The 18,703-nt window shown below is 36.5% G+C and overlaps 1 protein-coding gene across 1 annotated transcript in view; it reads right to left on the bottom strand.

Annotated features, from left to right (window-relative positions):
• Cpd (carboxypeptidase D) overlaps positions 1-18,016 on the bottom strand; it is a 69,359-nt gene extending 51,343 nt beyond the window's left edge. The window contains exons 1-2 of the mRNA XM_046446890.2: positions 17,208-18,016; positions 10,888-11,135 (exon numbers count right to left, since the gene is read on the bottom strand). Of these exons, the coding sequence (XP_046302846.1) occupies positions 10,888-11,135; positions 17,208-17,944 (985 nt within the window). The 5' untranslated portion in view covers positions 17,945-18,016. The remainder of the gene's footprint in view (positions 1-10,887; positions 11,136-17,207) is intronic.
• Positions 18,017-18,703: the final 687 nt, after the last annotated feature.

Raw genomic sequence — 18,703 nt, 5'->3', positions numbered from 1 at the left:
ATAAAGGATCTGCTATTTATCCTATTTATTAACAATCATAAATAAGCAACCTTCTATTACCTATCAGTCTCTCAAAGCTTCCTAAACCAGTGATCTTCAATTTATTCACACTAAAATAACTAAAAAATTATGCAACATTGTGTGTGTGTGTGTGTGTGTGTGTGTTGCTGAGGATGAAAACCAGGGTCTTATGAATACTAGGCAAATGCTGTACCACTGAGCTGTACCCAGCCTACCTCACAAATTTTTAAGTTTTCATTTTTAAGTTCAAAGAATTCTAAACAAAGTAATATCCTGTACACTAAACAAAATTTTAACTAAAACCTTTACATTACTTTAAATGCCTCCAAATAAATGAAAGCATCACGGAGATTTGATTCCTAGAATTGTCTTCATAAAAAGTACATGAACACACCTCTTCTTTACAGTAGAAATTTTACAACTTCCCTTTTCTTCTTTTTTTCCCATGTCACTTCCTCCAGCAGATTTTAATTTGAATGTGATATACCTGCATGCTTTAGCCATTCTACAAATGTTCCAATCTATAATAATTATGTATGTACATTTATATTTTTCTTATCTCCAATTATCATAATGACCTAGTATTACATTTCTGTCTTCCAGATTGTATTATTACAATAACCACTGGCACATAATTTATCAAAAAAGCATGGTTTTATTATAATTTTTATAAATAATAAGCATAAAAGAAATAATTACTAAAAATATATTTTATATATGCATCAGCAATTTTTTAAATTTGTTTTTATTTAAACACATTCTCAAAACAAATGAGCAAAATCAGGCCTCCCTTGGTAAGCAAAGAAGCTGAAAATGAACAAGCAAAGCCTTCAATTCATTCACAACACAGGTGTAATGTTTCCTTATCCTGTACTTTGAAGCACCCAGATGAAAATATCTTTTAATAAAAAAAATTAACTTATAAGAACTTATAAGACCCTGGGATGATACTATTTTAAAAATCACCAAATTGTTCCTTCTGTCATGCTGCCCCAAAAGTATGAAAACTCCAAGGCAATGTAACACAATGTGATTCAGATGATAGAAAAATATGCCAGTTTTCAGTCAAGTAGGAGAAAAGGATATGAGACAGAATCTCCCAGGCAGACCAAAGTTAGGAAAGATTAGAAACAGAAACTGAAGATCTGGAAATGAACAGCCTTAAAGCTATCCAAACTAACTAGTCTCCTTCTCCCAAACAAACAATTTGCTCTTCTGCCTCAAGCATAAAGCCAATGGGAAAAAAAAAATAGTCAATGTTTCATTGTTAGACATAAAACACATAGGGCCAAATATTAAATATTAAACTATATTATTTAGGAAATTTATTACCTTTTACAGGAAAACTACAATTTTTTAAAATAGGAAAATAATTTTAGAATACAGGAATATAGAGAGACAATTTCCAATTTATATTTAAATTTAGAGCTATAGTAGGAAAAAAAAAAACTATAGTAGACCCCTCGTATCCATGTGGGATGTTTTAAGAACCCCAATGAATGCCTTAAACCAAAGATAGGACCAAACTCTATATATACTATGTTATTCCTGTACATATCATACCTATGATAAAGTTTGATTTCTAAACTAGACACAGTAAGTGATCAACAATAACTAGTAATAAAATAGAATAAGTAACAGCATATTGTAAGTTATATGAATTTGGTCTCTATTTCAAAATATAGTAATGTACTCCCTGCCCTCTTTCTTCATGTGATAGTGTGATACAGCATTAGGCTACTATGTAAGGGTGACCAGAAGTCAAGCACTGCCATATCTCAACAGTCATCTGATATATAAGAGACTAAAGGGCAAGTGACATATACAGCATGGATATGGTGGACAGAGAGAAGATTCATGTTTCAGTAAGACAACAGGATACTGGAAATTTCATCATGCTGCTCAGAACAATTCGAAGCCTATGAGCTGTTTGTGTCTGGAATTTTTCACTTAAATTTTCAGGCCATGGTTGAAAACTGGGATTCTTGAAACATAAACCCTATAGATAAAGGGAGACTTCAGTAGTTTTAACTGAAACCTTAGAAAGTAAAACTGCAGATAAGGAAAGACTATTTATTAGTTCAAAGGATAGTGAGAAATTCTCACAATTAATTCTGACTGCTTTTAATATTTTTACAGAAAATAGATGAGTTATTAAGTGATAATTTTGTACTCCCTAAGAGTTCTCACAAGTTGATGGCATGATGCTCATAAAAAATTTTAAATGGAAAAATCTGAGCCAAATGAATGGAAAACAAAGGTTGTCCTTTAAAAATTCCCCAAATCCCTAATCTTTAAATTTAGGTTGACCAAACCTTACCTGAACTTGGTCTTTACATTCTGAGCAACTAATCTTCTGAAAATCTATTTCCTTCACCACTCCCACTAGATATATATTTGCTAGTGATATGATTCTACAGAGCTAAACAGTCCTGCCTCTGTTTTTAGTTCCAACTTGGTCAACACCATCTCTCAGAGATCTTTGAACTGCATTTCCCTCTTTTTAAAAATATTCTCCCATTCTCTATCACCTGAGTTAAAGAGAAAAAAGTGGGGAAGAGTACATCTAATTTATAGACATAGTTGTAAAGATTTAAGGGCCAAACCCTAAATAGCAGTATTTGGCTCTCAATCTTCACATGGTCTTATTATCACATTACAAAGTACACTAGTGCAATGCTCCTAAAGGTCAGATTTTATATTAGGTTATACTTCAGTTTACTAAAGCAAACTCATGACTCAAGTAGAAGCAAATATTCTGTTGAATTATGGTTTACCTTTTTTGCCTTCCTTTTAGATTAGGAAACTCTCCTTTAAAAAAAGAACAAAATAGGAAGAAGAGATCCAATCAACTCTTCAATGTACAAGATCAGCTAAGACCAAAAGCACTGTACATTTGATTATCAGTTGTACTCACACATGAACAGGCTGATAATTAGTATCTGAATTGTCAGCATTCCTTAAAGAAAGCATCCTGGTACATCCTAAAATTCACTTTGGAGGTGAAAAAGCACCCATCTGTTCATTTATACATATGTATTAGTTGAATTTCTGCCTCCAAGCAATTATGCCAGGAAACAATATCAAATCATTTTTCAAAATCCTGTATTCTGGGGCTGGGATGTGGCTCAAGCGGTAGCGCGCTCGCCTGGCATGCGTGCGGCCCGGGTTCGATCCTCAGCACCACATACAAACAAAGATGTTGTGTCCGCCAAGTACTAAAAAATAAATATTAAAAAAAATTCTCTCTCTCTCTACCTCTATCTCTCTCACTCTCTCTTTAAAAAAAAAAAAAAAATCCTGTATTCTGACATATGCTTTCCAAATGTCTCAAAACTCTTTAATCTGCCAGACGTGGTGGCCCATACCTATAATCCTAGCAACTCAGGAGGCTTACAAGCAGGACTGCAAATTCAAGGCTAGCCTCAGCAATTTAATGTAGCCCTAAGCAATTTAGTAAAACCTTATCTCAAAACAAAAAAATAAAAAGGGCTGGGGATACAACTCAGTTACAGAGTGCTCCTCAGCTCAATCCCCAATAGCAAAACAAAACAAACTCCTAAATCTCAGAATCTATTTCCTAACTGCCTTTTGGGTACTTGTGACCAGAACATCAAGTACCACCTCTAATTTCAACTCTTCTCAGAAAGTCAGACAGAGACAGAGAGAGAAGGAGAAAGAGACAATCCTTTAAATAACTTTTTCTATCATTATTCTCATTTATTCAGACTCAAAATCCTCAAAGTCATCTCTTTGGGTCCTTTCTCTCCTTGACATTCTGTATTACCATTTAATCAGAGGTCAATTATGCAATTCTTCTCAAACATATTCCTTCTTCATTCCCGTGCATCCCTCTAGATAAACCCCTTATTATCTCCTAAAGAGGCCTCAATCCAAATAACAGTAAAAACCTCCCTAGTCTCCCTTCCTCTAGGACTGTCCCTTCCATTTTACACAAAGATAACTCCAAAAATGAATAGCACACCCGGTCCTTATTATCAAAGAATTCACACATGAGACACAAAGAAACTATTAACATAAGTTGGATAAGCATTATATTGCTGAGATAATAAAAAAAAAAAAAAACTCTAGGTGGGCAGGGGAATGACACTTACTATTACAAGGGAGGTTTCAGAGGATTTACAGGTAAACTGAAGGAAACCATTCTAGACAGAACAGTCTAATGTGTGAAGGTTCACTTTTGAGGAAGGGAAAGTAGTTCAGCAGTGCAGAGAGGTAGAAGATGAGACTAGAAATATAGGTTGATCAGAATCTATTCAAGTTTAGACTTGATCCTATCAAAATGTAAAACCAACAAAGATATAAGAACCCTTTAAGTTTTTATGTTTGTTGTTTTGCTTTTAATACATAATTTTTAAAAAACAAAATAACACAAGCACTTAATACAACCAGACACATCTTCCATAAACATGACAACTGGTAAATTACTTAGTCATCTATACCTGAGATTAGTAAAGAGACTGCAGGAAAATTAGATTCTTTCTATATATGTTCATTAGGTCAAATTGGTTTATTTATGTGGTTTACTATGGTTTTTCAAATCCACTGTGTTTTTTGTTTGTTTGATTTGTTTTGTTTTGTTTGGTACAAGGGATTGAGCCCAAGGGTGCTTAGCCAATAAGCCACATCCCTAGTCCCTTTTATTTATTTATTTATTTTTGAGGCAGTATATCGCTAAGTTGCTTAGGGCCTGGCTAGGTTGCTGAGACTGATCTTGAACTTCATACTCTCCTGCCTCAGTCTCCCAGGCCACTGAGATTGCAGGCATGTGTCATACACCCAGCGCCTCCACTGTGGTCTTATTCATGTATGTCTTTATGATCTAACAGTTACTGAGAGAAGTAGAACTTAAATTCCCTACTATACTTATGAATTTGTCTACTTATTAATATAAGGTACTCTGGGGTTTGTTCTTTGGATTTTTCCTTTGTTTTAGATTCCAATTTTCTGGTGTCATATGGGTTAACATATAATGCCCTATTCAATGACACACAAAACACTCCTCTAGATAAGTTTGTTGGTCCATTCTTGGACAGATCTACTTGTTATGCTATTGAAAACTGGTAATTATTTTCCCCATGTTCTTTCCTTTCCAGCAGCCACCTACTCCCAGTCAAGTGTATCTCAATATTTAGAGTACATTCGTGCTGCTCAGTCTGACCTCCACTGTAGAGAAAGAATGGTTGCCCACATGATCAAAGGTATTCATATTCACACACACAAAAAAATGAACTAGGCACATCATATGCTATGTAGTCACAGTTTATAACTCTGCCCAGAGTATAAAAGGAGAGGGAAAAGTTTGATTCATTCACAGAATATTTTCTTCTTCCGGAAGAGAAAAAAAGAAAAATCACAATTACCAGTTTGAAAAACTTTAGTCCCCAAGTCAGAAGTGGCTTAAAATTAAATAAATAAACAAACCAAAACACAAATATAAGGCATTATGGCAGCTATCCTATCTAATCATAGTATGAATATACACATGAGCAACAGGGAAAGCTGACAATTATATTTCTAATTTCCTATCTCAATACTTATTCAAATTATAGGGAGGGAAAACAGGCTCAGTCTGCACTGGAAATGACTGAGACATACAAACAAGTCAGGGCAAAAGAAAACCCCCAAGTAATAAGTATTTTGAAATGCAATGTGCAAGGTGTTTTGTTCCTACTTAGAATTTATAAATAAATCAATTCTACCATATGATGATGAAAAACAGGGTTTTCTTCCAAACTGTAGGTCATAACCCATTAGTGAAATATATAATTGACTTGTGACAACTGGTAAGTTACTTACTTTTTAAAAAATGAAATGAAGGGGCTGGGGTTGTGGCTTGGTAGAGCACTCACCTAGCACGGGTGAGACACTGGGTTCAATCATTAGCAACACATAAAGATAAATAACTAAAGGTATTGTGTCCATCTACAACTAAAAAATATTTTTTAAAAAATGAAATGGGAGGGCTAGGATTGTGGCTTAGTGGTAGAGCACTCACCTAGCATGGGTGAGACACTGGGTTCGATCCTTAGCACCACATAAAAATAAATAATTAAAGGTATCGTGTCCATCTACAACTAAAAAATATTTTTTTAAAATGAAATGGGGAAAAAAAATGAAATGGGGGTGGGGCTGGAGATGTGGCTCAAGTGGTAGCGTGCTCGCCTGGCATGCGTGCAGCCCGGGTTCGATCCTCAGCACCACATACAAAGATGTTGTGTCTGCCGAAAACTAAAAAATAAATATTAAAAAATTCTCTCTCTCTCTCTCTCTTAAAAAAAAATGAAATGGAGGTACTGGGATTGTGGCTCAGCAGTAGAGCACTCGGCTAGCATGTGTGAGGCCCTGGGTTCGATCCTCAGAACCACATAAAAATAAATAAATAAAAATAAAGATATTGTGTCCAACTACAGCTAAAAAATAAAAATTTTTTTAAGTGAAATGGGCCAGGAATGGTAGCACATGCCTGTAATCCCAGCCACTCAGGAGGCTGAGATAGAAGGATTACAAGTTTGAGGCTAGCCTCAGCAATTTAGAAAAGCCCTAAACAACTTAGTGAGACCCTGTGTCTAAATAAAAAATAAAAAGGATTGGAGATATGGCTCAGGGATAAGTGCCCTTGGATTCAATCCCTGGTGCCAAAATAAACAAACAAACAGAATAGGATAGGATAGAAGAAATAATAGTGAAATATATTTATAATGTTGTGGTTGTGAATCAATGGTAGAGCACTTGCTTAACACGTATGAGGCACTGGGTTCGATCTTCTGGGTTTGATCCTCAGCACCACATAAAAATAAATAAATACATAAATAAAGGTATTGTGTCTATCTACAAACCAAAAACATCTTTAAAAATATTTGAAAAGTATTATTTCATAGAATTGTTTTATGTACACACATATATGAAATGTACACAAAAAACTAAAGTTATTTCATGCTATAGATCATTACTGAAAATAAAACTCTGAGCTGGGTGTGATGCAATTACATCTCTGTAATTCTAGCAACTCAGGAAACTGAGGTATAGAAGGATCTCAGGTTCAAGGCCAGCCTTGGTCACTTAGTGAGACCTTGTCTCAAAATTAAAAATAAAAAAGAAAGAAAGAACTGGGGATATGGCTCAGTAGTAGAGAGTGGATTCAACTTCCAGTACCACAGGGGAAAAAAAAGGTAGGCAAAAAGCATTCAACTTAACACACTGTGCTTTAAGAAAAAAAATTAAAAAAAAAAGAAGGTGCCCTCCTCCATGAACAAGTCCTTTTTAGGCTCTCAGAGTAATGAGGCTTTAGCAGGTAAGCATTACTATTCACAGGCCTTCTAAGGATAATCATTCCCTACATGAATCTTGAAGGTTTGAAAGGCATGTTGAAAGAAGCAGGGACCTCCTACATAGGCAGCTAGATATGCTGAGTCAACCCTGGCAATGAAGGTAAAGTAGTAGAGGCCAATCACCCTACGTTCCACCCAAGTTATACACTATCTGATTCTCACAGGCAGGAACTATTTCTGGTTTGCTCCACTATGTCCCCATCATCTAGTACAGCATATGGATTGTGGCAGGTAATGTGGCAGGAATGTTTGCAGTAAATGTTTGCTAAATAAAAAAAATTACATAGCATAAGTCATTCCCTCTCTCAGGTCTTGAATTTCTATAAAGCAAAAGGATTGGACTAGATCAATATATTTCCTTTCAGCTTTAAAGGCCTACATATACTTCTTTGAGCTATAATTCCTAAATACATCACACAGAGTATCAGTAAAATCACTCCAGGACATCAGGGTTTGAATACATGCCAAGTCACAAGGTTTCACAGCATCTTACTCACTGCAGTCCTGCATAAGATAAACAAAATGAATTTGCCCTGTTGAAATGACTGAAACCATCACAGCCTCCTCCTCAAGGAGAATCTGCTTGAAATTTGCTAAGGTAGAAAGAGCAGCTGTTGTAGAAATAACATAAAACATGTCTGACCATTCAGCTAAAGAGAAACGTTGAAGCATAAAAACAATAACAATAGCAGCAACAAAACTTAACTTTTTCAGTTGTTAGAAAAATCTAGTAACTAAATAACTAAATAATCTCTGATCTTAATATCACAGTTCGGTGAAGGCAGGATATTTGTTTTTGAAATAGTATAACATAGACTTACATTCTTCAATTGTCAATTAGGAACTGCTTTCTAACCTTTTAGAACTTTTTCCAAAAAGGGCAAGTAAATTATTCTTCAATCCATTATTTTAAGTAACATCATCCCAAATTAATCTAACTCACAAAATCACCAGTTCACAAAATTAGATTTTATTAAATGTAAACCCACTAAAGATTGACATAAGGATTACACATTGAAATATGTCCCTTATCTATTAAAAAAAAAGAGCTTTCTTTTTAATAGATGGTTTTCAAAATCACCTCTGTTTGGCTTCTAAATATTTCAAACATCTATAGATGCTTATTGTAGAAACACAGATGCAAACTATAGGGGGATCGGAAAACTCTACAGAGATATTAAGTCTCTAAATTTAGGACTCATTTTGGGTGTCTGTGGCTTGACATAAAAAGTCAGAAAGCAATTTAAAAGGCTTAAATAAAGATAAATTAAGAGACACATCATGAGACACTTTATAAAGTGACCATCAATAAAAAGATAAGAAAGCCCAAAGGCATTTCACCATGAGCAGATTCTAAGAGAAAATATTTATACTGATGACATTTCCATGGGTTGACTTATTCCTTCTTGCTTATTCTTAAAAATCTAAGTTTGTGCACAAAAACAAAGTTATTCTTCAAAGTCTGCCAAGTTTTTAAAAGAGCAATAACCATTCTCATGACATTTAAAAGAACAGGTAAACAATTCAAGCTCACTTTAACAATTCTTTTAAAATAGCATTCCATGATCATTGAAACCTTTGCATGTTGCTGGTAGGAATGCATATAAATAGTATAGCCAGTATGGTAAAGTTTGGCAGTTTCTTTAAAGCTAAACATAGAATTACTATATGATCTAGCAATTCCACTTCTAGCTACATACCCAAAATAACTGAAGACAAGCTGAGGACTTGGATACTTGTACAACAATGTTCATTATTGCATTATTCACCACCAGCAAGGTGTAAACAACCCAGTGCCAATCAACAGATGAACAAAATGTGTTTTATACATTCAAGGAATACAAACCATAAAAAAGAATAAAGTGCTGAAACATGTTACAAAATAGATGAACCTAAGAACACTATGCTAAGTGAAATAAACTAGGTAGAAACAAACAAACAAATATTGTAAAAACCTAAGAACACTATGCTAAGTGAAATAAACTAGGTAGAAACAAACAAATATTGTAAGATTCCAGTTATGTGAAATATCTAGAATAGGCAAGTTCACAGAGATAAACAATAAATTAGAGGTTCTCAGTGGCTACAGGGTTGAAGGGAATGGGAATTATTATTTAACAATTTCAGAGTTTAACATAATAAAAAAGCTTGGAGATAGACTGTGGTGATGGAAAATAGAAGTGAATACAATTAATACCATTAATTCTACATTTTAAAATGGCTAAGCCAGGCACAGTGGCTCACAACTGTAATTTCAGCCACTTGGGAGGCTGAGGCAAGAGAATTCCAAGTTTGAGACCAGCATCAGCAATTTACTGAGGCCCTCGGCAACTCAGTAAGACCCTGACTCAAAATAAAAAATAAAATAAAGGGCTGGGGATGTGGCTCAAGCGGTAGCGGGCTCGCCTGGCATGCGTACGGCCCGGGTTCGATCCTCAGCACCACATACAAACAAAGATGTTGTGTCCGCTGAAAACTAAAAAATAAATATTAAAATTCTATTCTATTCTATTCTCTCTCTCTCTCTCTCTCTCTCTCTCTCAAAAAAAAAAAAAAACTTTAAAAAGAAAAAATTAAAAAAATAAAAATAAAAAAGGCTGAGAATGTAGCTCAAGGGTAAAACACCCTGGGTTCAATCCCCAGTAGCAAAAAAAAAAAAAAAAAAAGGGATAAAATGGCAAATTTTATCATAATTAAAGAAAAAAAAACAAATAGAATAATTCCATGACCACCCTACAGCTTAAAATAGACAAGGAAAATATGTCTTTATATAAAATGGAAAGATCTCATTAATGGTTATCATACTAATTAAGCTGTCCAACATAGTCACTTTTAGCTGCTTTTGTGTGTCTCCTGATGTGATGTGATATGGTCTATATAATGATTGTGCTAGAAAATTGGGCCTGAATTTTAACATGAAAAAAATGACAAATCCAGAATAGGCAATGTTCCATAGGACAACTGGTCTGGACTCTTCACAACAAACAAATGCCAATTCCTGAACCTTGACTGGATCCTAGATCTAGAAAAAAGGAGCTACAAAGGATATTTTGGGGATAATAAGTAAAATTTGAATTATGGACAGCATGTAGGATGGTAGTATTGAATTACTGGTTATGGTAATGGTATATAATTCTATAGAGGACTGTACTTGGGAAACATGCAATGGAACTTACAGGTAAAGTGTCATGAAAACTACAACCTATTTTTGGATGGATTGGCAAAAGATTATATGTGTATGTAGAGGGGAGGGTGTGGATATGTGTGGAGGTGAGGAGGCAAAGCATATAGCAGAAAAGATAACAGTGGGTGAATTTAAATAAAGGATATATAGGTGCTCATATATAAAGACTTCTATAGGTAGTCTTTCAATTTTATTATGGGTTTGAAATTATCAATATAAAAAGAAATAAAATTTTAAAAAACTAGAATTCCACAAAGTTTCCTTTCTTAACTACACTAAAGAAAGCTAAATAAGCAGGGGGAAATACAGCAAATTCCGTGTTTTGCATACCTTCCACATCATACCAATGTGCACCATTTGTGATTCCATCTTTGAAAGTCTCATCTTCATCTCCTGGACAATGAGGCTCACCAGTTTTCATTATGGGGTGATTTGAAGCATACGCTTTTGCCAGGTATTTAAAGACTTCATCATCTGAGGTTTTGCTATAGATTCCAGTTGCTTTATGCTCTGGAGAATCATCAAAAGGATAGCTTGCTACCACTGAGCCACCATGCAGATTTCCAGAAAGCACAAACCTTTGAAAACACAACCAAATCATGTATCACTAAAAAAAATAAATAAATGAATAAAAGACATAGAAAACACAATGCATTTAAAAGTTCCACAATATCATTCATAAATGAACTCATCTTTGTGTATGTTTGTGTGTTGCTGGGGATTAAACCCAGGGCCTCCTGCATACTAAGCAAACACTAACACTGAGCTATATCCCTCAGACCCATAAACAAATTGAAATATCTCTCTTGGGGACCAGAAGACAGCTCTATCAGCTGTTATAAGGGAACCACTACTAATAGCAACAACAACAAAAAAAAAATGGAAAGAAAGTGTCATCAACTTAAAATTTCAAACAGTTTCAGGTTAACCACAAGTAACTTTAAAGAATTTTCCATCATTGAAAAAGTAGTTGAATAACACAGCATTAACTAATGTTTCAGGAAATGTCTTATTTAAGGAATTCCAAATTCATGTAATGGGCTGAACTATGTGACTTTTCCAATATTCAACCTTTTTTAAAACCTATAAAAATGACAATTTCATATAGTTCAATCTCATATTTACATTTCATAATGTGTTAACTTCATAGAAAAATGTGGCTGTATAAATAATACTTGTTGAATACATGAGTTAGGTTATGCTTTGTATATTTACTGTCCACAGAGTTTTAAGGATAGGGAGTCTAGTTTAAAACATGAGTTTTGTTTTGTTCCAGTTTTACAAAATACCTAGACTAAATTCACATTTTCAAGAAAGAAGTCACAGTTGAGAAGTTTCAGGAAAAATAAAAAACAACCAGATATGTAGCGAGATGTTTTCAGAGAAAAATAATACAGCCTTTCAAAGACTAATCCTCCATTGCACCAAGACATGGGGACATTTTTAGAATTGACCTGGAGATAAGGCTAATTAAATAAAACAAAAAACAAAAACCCTTTTTCTTGCCAGGCATGATGACACATGCCTGCAATCCTATCTACTCAAGATATAAGGCAGGAGGATCACAAGTTCAAGGTCAACCTCAGAAAGACCCTATCTCAAATTTATAAATTTTAAAAGGACTGAGGATCTGGCTCAGTGATTAAATGCCACTTGGTTCAGTCCTCAGGAGAAAACAAAACAACAACAAAACCACCACCAAAAAGTTTTTCTTAATGTTTCTGTGTGCATATGTGTATGTGTTTTGTTAGAGATTAAACCCAAGACCTTATACATGCTAGCCAAGTGTACTATTACTGAGCTATATCTATAGCCCCGCATTTTCTGCTTTTAAGTGAATCAATTTATAATCTGGCCCAAAAATATTTTGAGGGGTGGGGTACCAGGGATTGAACACAGGGGCATTTAACCACTGAGCCACATCCCCACCCTTATTATTTTATATTTTGAGACCCTGTTGTTTACAGCCTCACTAAGTTGCTGAGGCTGGCTTCCAACATTTGATCCTCATGCTTCAGCCTCCAGAGCGCTAGGATTACAGGTGTGTGCCACTGCGCCTGGCTAATCTGATCAAATTTATAGACATAGAAACACTGAAAAACTTCTTTCCTGGTGAAAGCCACAGGTAAAAAAAAAAATGTGTACATTCTGTTTATGAGTCTTTTCCTTATGTAACTGTTCAAACCATTACAAGTAAATATTAAATACTTTTCTCCTTGTACTCTAAATTGGATTTTCTTATTCTGCCTTTTCTGTGGTTGAAATTAATTGACCTACAGAAATTCTACAGAGGGTTGAAATATATATATTCTCTCTCTCTCTCTCTCTCTCTCTATATATATATATATATACACACACACACACACACACAAACATATAACATTTCTCTCTATATGCTTGAAAAAATTAAATCATTTGTCTAATTTCAAAGGTTATTTTAAGCATGATCAGCATCATCCCAGAAGAGATCAAATAATGAAAATTACTTTTAAGACAGAATCTATTCATGACAGAAGAAAAAAATATAGCCAATAATGCTGTGATTAAACACTAGAACAGACTATAAAAAGATAAGAGTTTAAGACTAATATAATTAGCACTCTTCCAGACACCAGAGAATGTCATTTGGTATAGTGGTAATAGCACAAGCTTTGGAGTCAAGCAAATATGGTAAAAATGTTCAGTCTCACAGATCTGTGGCTAAAGAGTAACACTATCAGAAGTTTCTGCCCCAAATTCAATAAACCTTAGATTCCCTCTCATCTGTAAAATGGTAATTAGTGCTACCTGCTTCCCAAAGTTGTTATGAAGACTATGGAATATAATGCACATGAACATCTAGCACAATGAGTGCTTTATAGCTCCTGTTCAGCAATAGTTCATTTCTTTGGAGATATCTAGCATTGTGTTTAAGGAATCACTAACATACAGATTATCATTGTATTTTCCATTTCCATTGTCCCTCTTAAATGTTAAAGAAATAAAAACTAAGTACATATTTTAACTTTCTAACTCTATACTAACAATCTCACCCCTGCCCCCCTCCAACCCCATAGAGCTAATGTATTAAAAAATATTCTGTTTTGTATTTCTAAAACAATTAAATACTTTTTCCCCCATTGGACTTTGAGAAAGCTATATTAGAAGGCAGGCTCAGTTCAGGCAATCCATTCAGCAACAAATATTTTTTGAGTGTTAACTATGAGTTGAACACTGTTCTAGGCACTAGGAATACATTATGAACAACAATTAAAAAGTCCTGAACATTCTAAGTGAAGTATGTCACTTTCCATATTTTTAATTAAACTTTAAAATCCAAGGTTCTCTACTAAATGTTATTTTTCATTTTGTTCAATATCTTGAAACACTTCTCAGAAATATATTTAAAATGGCATAACCAAGGACTTTCAGAGAAATAAATTATCTGCAATCTCCTTGAGCAATAAAATTCAATTAGACTTCCATATTCTATTTTTTTTTTTTTTAGGAACTAATTCCAGGATTTCATCAGAAAGTAACATCGATCACAATGGCTAAAAGATTACTCTTTTGAGTCTTTGTCAGATCAATTCCTATCATATTTGAAAGGTATTTTATGGTTTCCATTCAAATCAATTCTCTCAAGAGTTTCTCATACTTGACTTCAATATTGTATAGGGATGTAGCTCAGTGGTAGACAGCTTGCCTAGCCTATGTGAGGCCCCAGGTTCAATTCCCAGCAATTCAAAAAAATAAAACATAAATAAAGTAGCTGGTAAATATGTTATAAATAAGAGTCTATAAATGTGAAAAAATTAATTTGTAAATTAATTTTTATGTTCACTAGACAATGCTATAGATAACTTAAAAAACTGAGAATGTGATACCTGAAAAATCACAAATGTTTGGGAAATGGTAGATGAATATGCACAAGCCTCCTAAAATAATCTGTACCCACCCCAACACTATGATAATGATCTTCATAAACATCAAAAAATTGAGGTTATGGGTGTAGCTCAGTGGCAGAGTGCTTGACAGTGCTTGACAGGCCCTGAGGTTCAATCCTAGCACCATCAAAAATCATTTATATGCTATCATATATCATTTATATGCTATCTCCTATTAAAGTCTAAACAAGTAAATTTACTTAAAGTAAATTTACTTAAAGAAATCTAGTATGTCAAAAATATGGAATTGGGCTGGGGTTGTACCTCAGTGGTACAGCACTTGCCTAGCATGTGTGAGGCACTGGGTTTGATCCTCAGCATCACATAAAAATAAATAAATAAAATAAAGGTATCATGTCCATCCACAACTAAAAAAATATACAGCTTATTTTAAAAATGGGATCAAATAAACTATAAAATCTTTATTCAATTCTGACATTAAAATCTTTATATTTTCTAAAATACTTGTCTCAATTATCAATAGTACAAAAACACCTTTGGGGTAAAGTATATAAAGTAAAAAAATAAAAATAAAAATAAATTCCCTTTCCTAAACTGGAAGAAATGAGTCTTAAAATTTTACATATTCAAAATAACAAAAAAAAATCTATTTCTTATATAATTCAGTGACTAGGAAATAAAGAAATTACCCAAAATGTTTACTTCACAAAATACAATGAAAAAGGCAGTTTTCTCATACAACCTGTTTGTATCTTTCTTCTTAATATTCATCTAAGCATCAATCTCAAATTGTGTGTGTATACTTACGTTTTTAATTCCTTTGTTATTGACTAATCATTAAATACACATTTTGAGTTAATTTTTGAAGACTGCAGACAGATGAATGTACTCTTTACCTTATATAATCACCTGTTTTTCTTTTTGATCAGAGTTACATGCTTTAAAAAACAGTGCAGTATGATTAGGGTAGTCCACTGCCACAGAATAAAATGACTCTCTATATAATACCAAATGACCCACACAAGTTTTTAAAATCCTCCCAAGCTCTTATCATCGAACTAACCATACTGAACCAAAACTCATAATGGTTAAATACTAGTGATATGAAAGAATATCAAGAGAGCAAATTTTGGGGCCCAGATTAAAAACTTAAAGCTTTCAGTATAACCTCAAGGTGACTTAGACCAAAAGGAAATTTTCATTCTTGGTCACAGCAAAACTAATACTGAAGAGAAAAAAAATCCCAGCAAGGGTTATGACAGAGTATTTTAAACACTTAAGCAATGAAAACAGTACAGTCAATACATCACCTCGAAAAGGGCCTGGCCATCATGGCTTTTGACAATAAGTTTAGGTCAAAGTCAAATTTAAAAAATTGTTCAGAGGTCATGATGTGATCATCTTTAAAAGAAAAAAAAAATCCTCCTAGAAAGTGTTTGTGAAATATCTACAAGGGCTCTTCTAAAGGGAGTAAAATGAAAGGTGAAAGAAAAATAATCTGGAGCTGTCATAATGCCCACAAATCTTCTAGGCCCGCTATATCTGTCTGAAATCTTGTAGAAGAAATTATTCCAAGTCCCACACAGAAACTTCCTCATTCATTACAGCCTTATCTTACCTGGCATTCAGAAATCTTCAAATCAGGATGGAAAGATTAACTACTACTTAAAAAGCCTTATGAAGGCACAAATATGGGGATTCAGTGATGCGTGGAAAAACAAAGCAGTATATGCTCACTTCAGACACTATTCCATTTTTAATAAGTTCCCTCCTCTATGCCTCTCCTTCCTTTCAGATGTAAATCCTACCCACATCTCCAAACTCAGTTCAAGTTCTATTTCTTCCACTGAGATGGTCAATATTATTTCAGCTCAACCACACTTTGCTAGTGAGTACAATTTCTGTCAAGTTTAACTGGGTGAACATCTCATATAGATTTATAATATTTTCTTGTTATACACTAATTTCTCGAGACCCTCATTCTTATACTTATTAAGTTTTTTAAATCCTACACATACTTAATAACACTCAAGGTTTATATAAAGTGTGACAATTCGGTTATTCTGCCCAGGCCCAATAATAAGGTGCAAAAATGACATCAGAAACCCTTGCAGTCTAAAAAAAGGCAGTTCACAGATCTGTGCAAGTTCTCCAGCCAAGCTCCTTAGAGTCAGAAGTAAAAACCGGAGAATTAGTTTCTATCAAACAATCAATGGTTGTCATTTACCATTTCTGGGCTACAGTCTCTTGCCCTCCTTCGCACGACCACTGAGTAGGAGACAGATTGCCTGCATCTAAGTCCCAGTTATACTCCTCACTAGGCAAATTAGTTTAACCAATTCTCACTCTCAATTTCCCCTGTATGCAAAACCAGGATGTGAATGGTGTCTGTGTCATCAAGTTGTGGCCAACATCAAGTGGGATAAAGCAGTCCCGGAAAGTGGTTAGTACAATGCTTCTAGAAACAAGATAACAATATTGATAATTCATCTATAAAATGAGTGAGCTGACCTAGGTTATCCTTAAGGTCTCATCTACCCAACGCTTATAATTCCATGGTCCTGAAAGAAGAGGGGCAGCATGCCAGAAAGGAATCTCCCTAGAGGCCTGGGCTGATCCTGTTACAGGGTGTCGCCCTCCATCCTCACTATCCCAATTCCCTTAGGCCGGCAAGCATTGTTTGAGCGCCTACTGGGTATCAGAACCAGCCTCTTGCCCTTGAAGGCTCACGTGGATGCGGAAGAGAGGCCGGACGACACTCACTTGTTCCTGCGGATCCAGTCCATGAGGGCGCGGACCTCTGGCACTTCGTCTAGGGCTGGGGGCTCGCCGCTACTGAACTGGTCCGGGAAGCTGCGGTTGAGGTCACGGCCACGGCTGTTGTCGCGGCCGCTGACCCCCCGCGGGCCGCCCTCGCTGAGGCCGCAGTCACCCTCGCGGGCGCGCTCGAAGCCGTCGGGGTTGAGGCTGGGCAGCACATACACGTCGGTGGTATTGAGCAGGCTGACGATGCGCGGGTCCCCGCGGCTGTAGCCAGATGCCAGCTCGCGGGCCAGGTAGACCAGCACCTGGCGCGACACGGTCTCGTCGCCGTGCATGTTGCCTACGAGCTTCACCTGCGGCCGGCCGCGCAGGAGCGGCCCCTCAGCGTCCGGCCCCGCGTCGTCGTCCGCGAGCAGCGGCCCCAGGCCGGCGGTGAGGCGCAGCACCCACAGCGGTCGGCCCTCCACTGAACGGCCGATGCTGAAGAGGCGAGCCAGACCTGGGGGACCCGCGGCCGCCGCCTCCTTCAGCGCCTTGCCCAGCTCTTCTTCGTGGTAGTAGCGGTCGAACTGGCCCTCGGCCGCCTCGGCGCCGGCACTCGTCGTCGTCGTCGCCTCCGCCTTCTTGATGTGTGCCCCCCGGGCCGGGCTCCTCAGCAACAGCAGCAACATCAGGCACAGCGGCAGATGGAGGCGCCCCAGCCGCCAGGGTGGCCGCGCTTCCCAGCCGCTCGCCATCTTCCAGCAGCGCCGCTAACCCCGGCTCCGCTCCCGCGGCTCCGCTCTCCGGGCGGCCGGGGCCCGCCGGATCCCCTCCGCACCTAGCAACCCCATCCCGCCCTCCGCTCACGACCAATCGCTGACGGGTCTGCTGCTGCGTCACGCAAGGGGGCGGGGTTATCCTTAAAGCGACCAATTCCCTCTGGGCGTGCCTTCCCTCCTGCAGTCCCGGAGGAGTTTGGTCCTTTGCTTCTTTCCCTAAGGTTTTTCCTCCCTCTCTTCCCAGCCTCCCTTCTTCCTTTTCCATTCTTGCTCTGCTTCTTCTCTACTCTGTTTCTTCTTTATGGCTTCTCCCCTTAAATTATCACTCCCTTTTCCTCTTGAATACTCTTACTAACTCCCTTTCCATCTTTGTTGCCGCTTTTCTCAGCTGCATTTTAACATTTAGAGCTGAGAACCAAAGAATCAAAAGATGCCAAAGAATCAAAAGATTTGAGAAAAACCAATATATTCGAAACAATCGACGTTCGAAGAATCAAAGGATGCCTTAGTCCAATTTTCTTTGCACCCTTGCCTCTGGATGCGACCTGCCTTAGCTGCCTGCATGCTTTCAAAGCGAATGGGACACTTAAAGTAGTAGAAGGTCCACCACTTAATAAGACAGTCCATTCTATTTTTGAGTTGCTATGTAGAACGATGTTTCTTTAATGTTCAGCGAAAATCTGCTAGGTCGTAGGCCCCATTTCTGTTATTTATTTCTTTGGAGTTACCCCAATT

The sequence above is a fragment of the Marmota monax genome, unplaced genomic scaffold, assembly GCF_021218885.2.
Source record: "Marmota monax isolate L192 unplaced genomic scaffold, Marmota_monax_Labrador192_F-V1.1 WCK01_AAM20220418_F8-fsc00138, whole genome shotgun sequence".
In the NCBI taxonomy this organism is placed as follows: domain Eukaryota; kingdom Metazoa; phylum Chordata; class Mammalia; order Rodentia; family Sciuridae; genus Marmota; species Marmota monax.
This window is presented reverse-complemented; position numbering and strand designations above follow the sequence as displayed.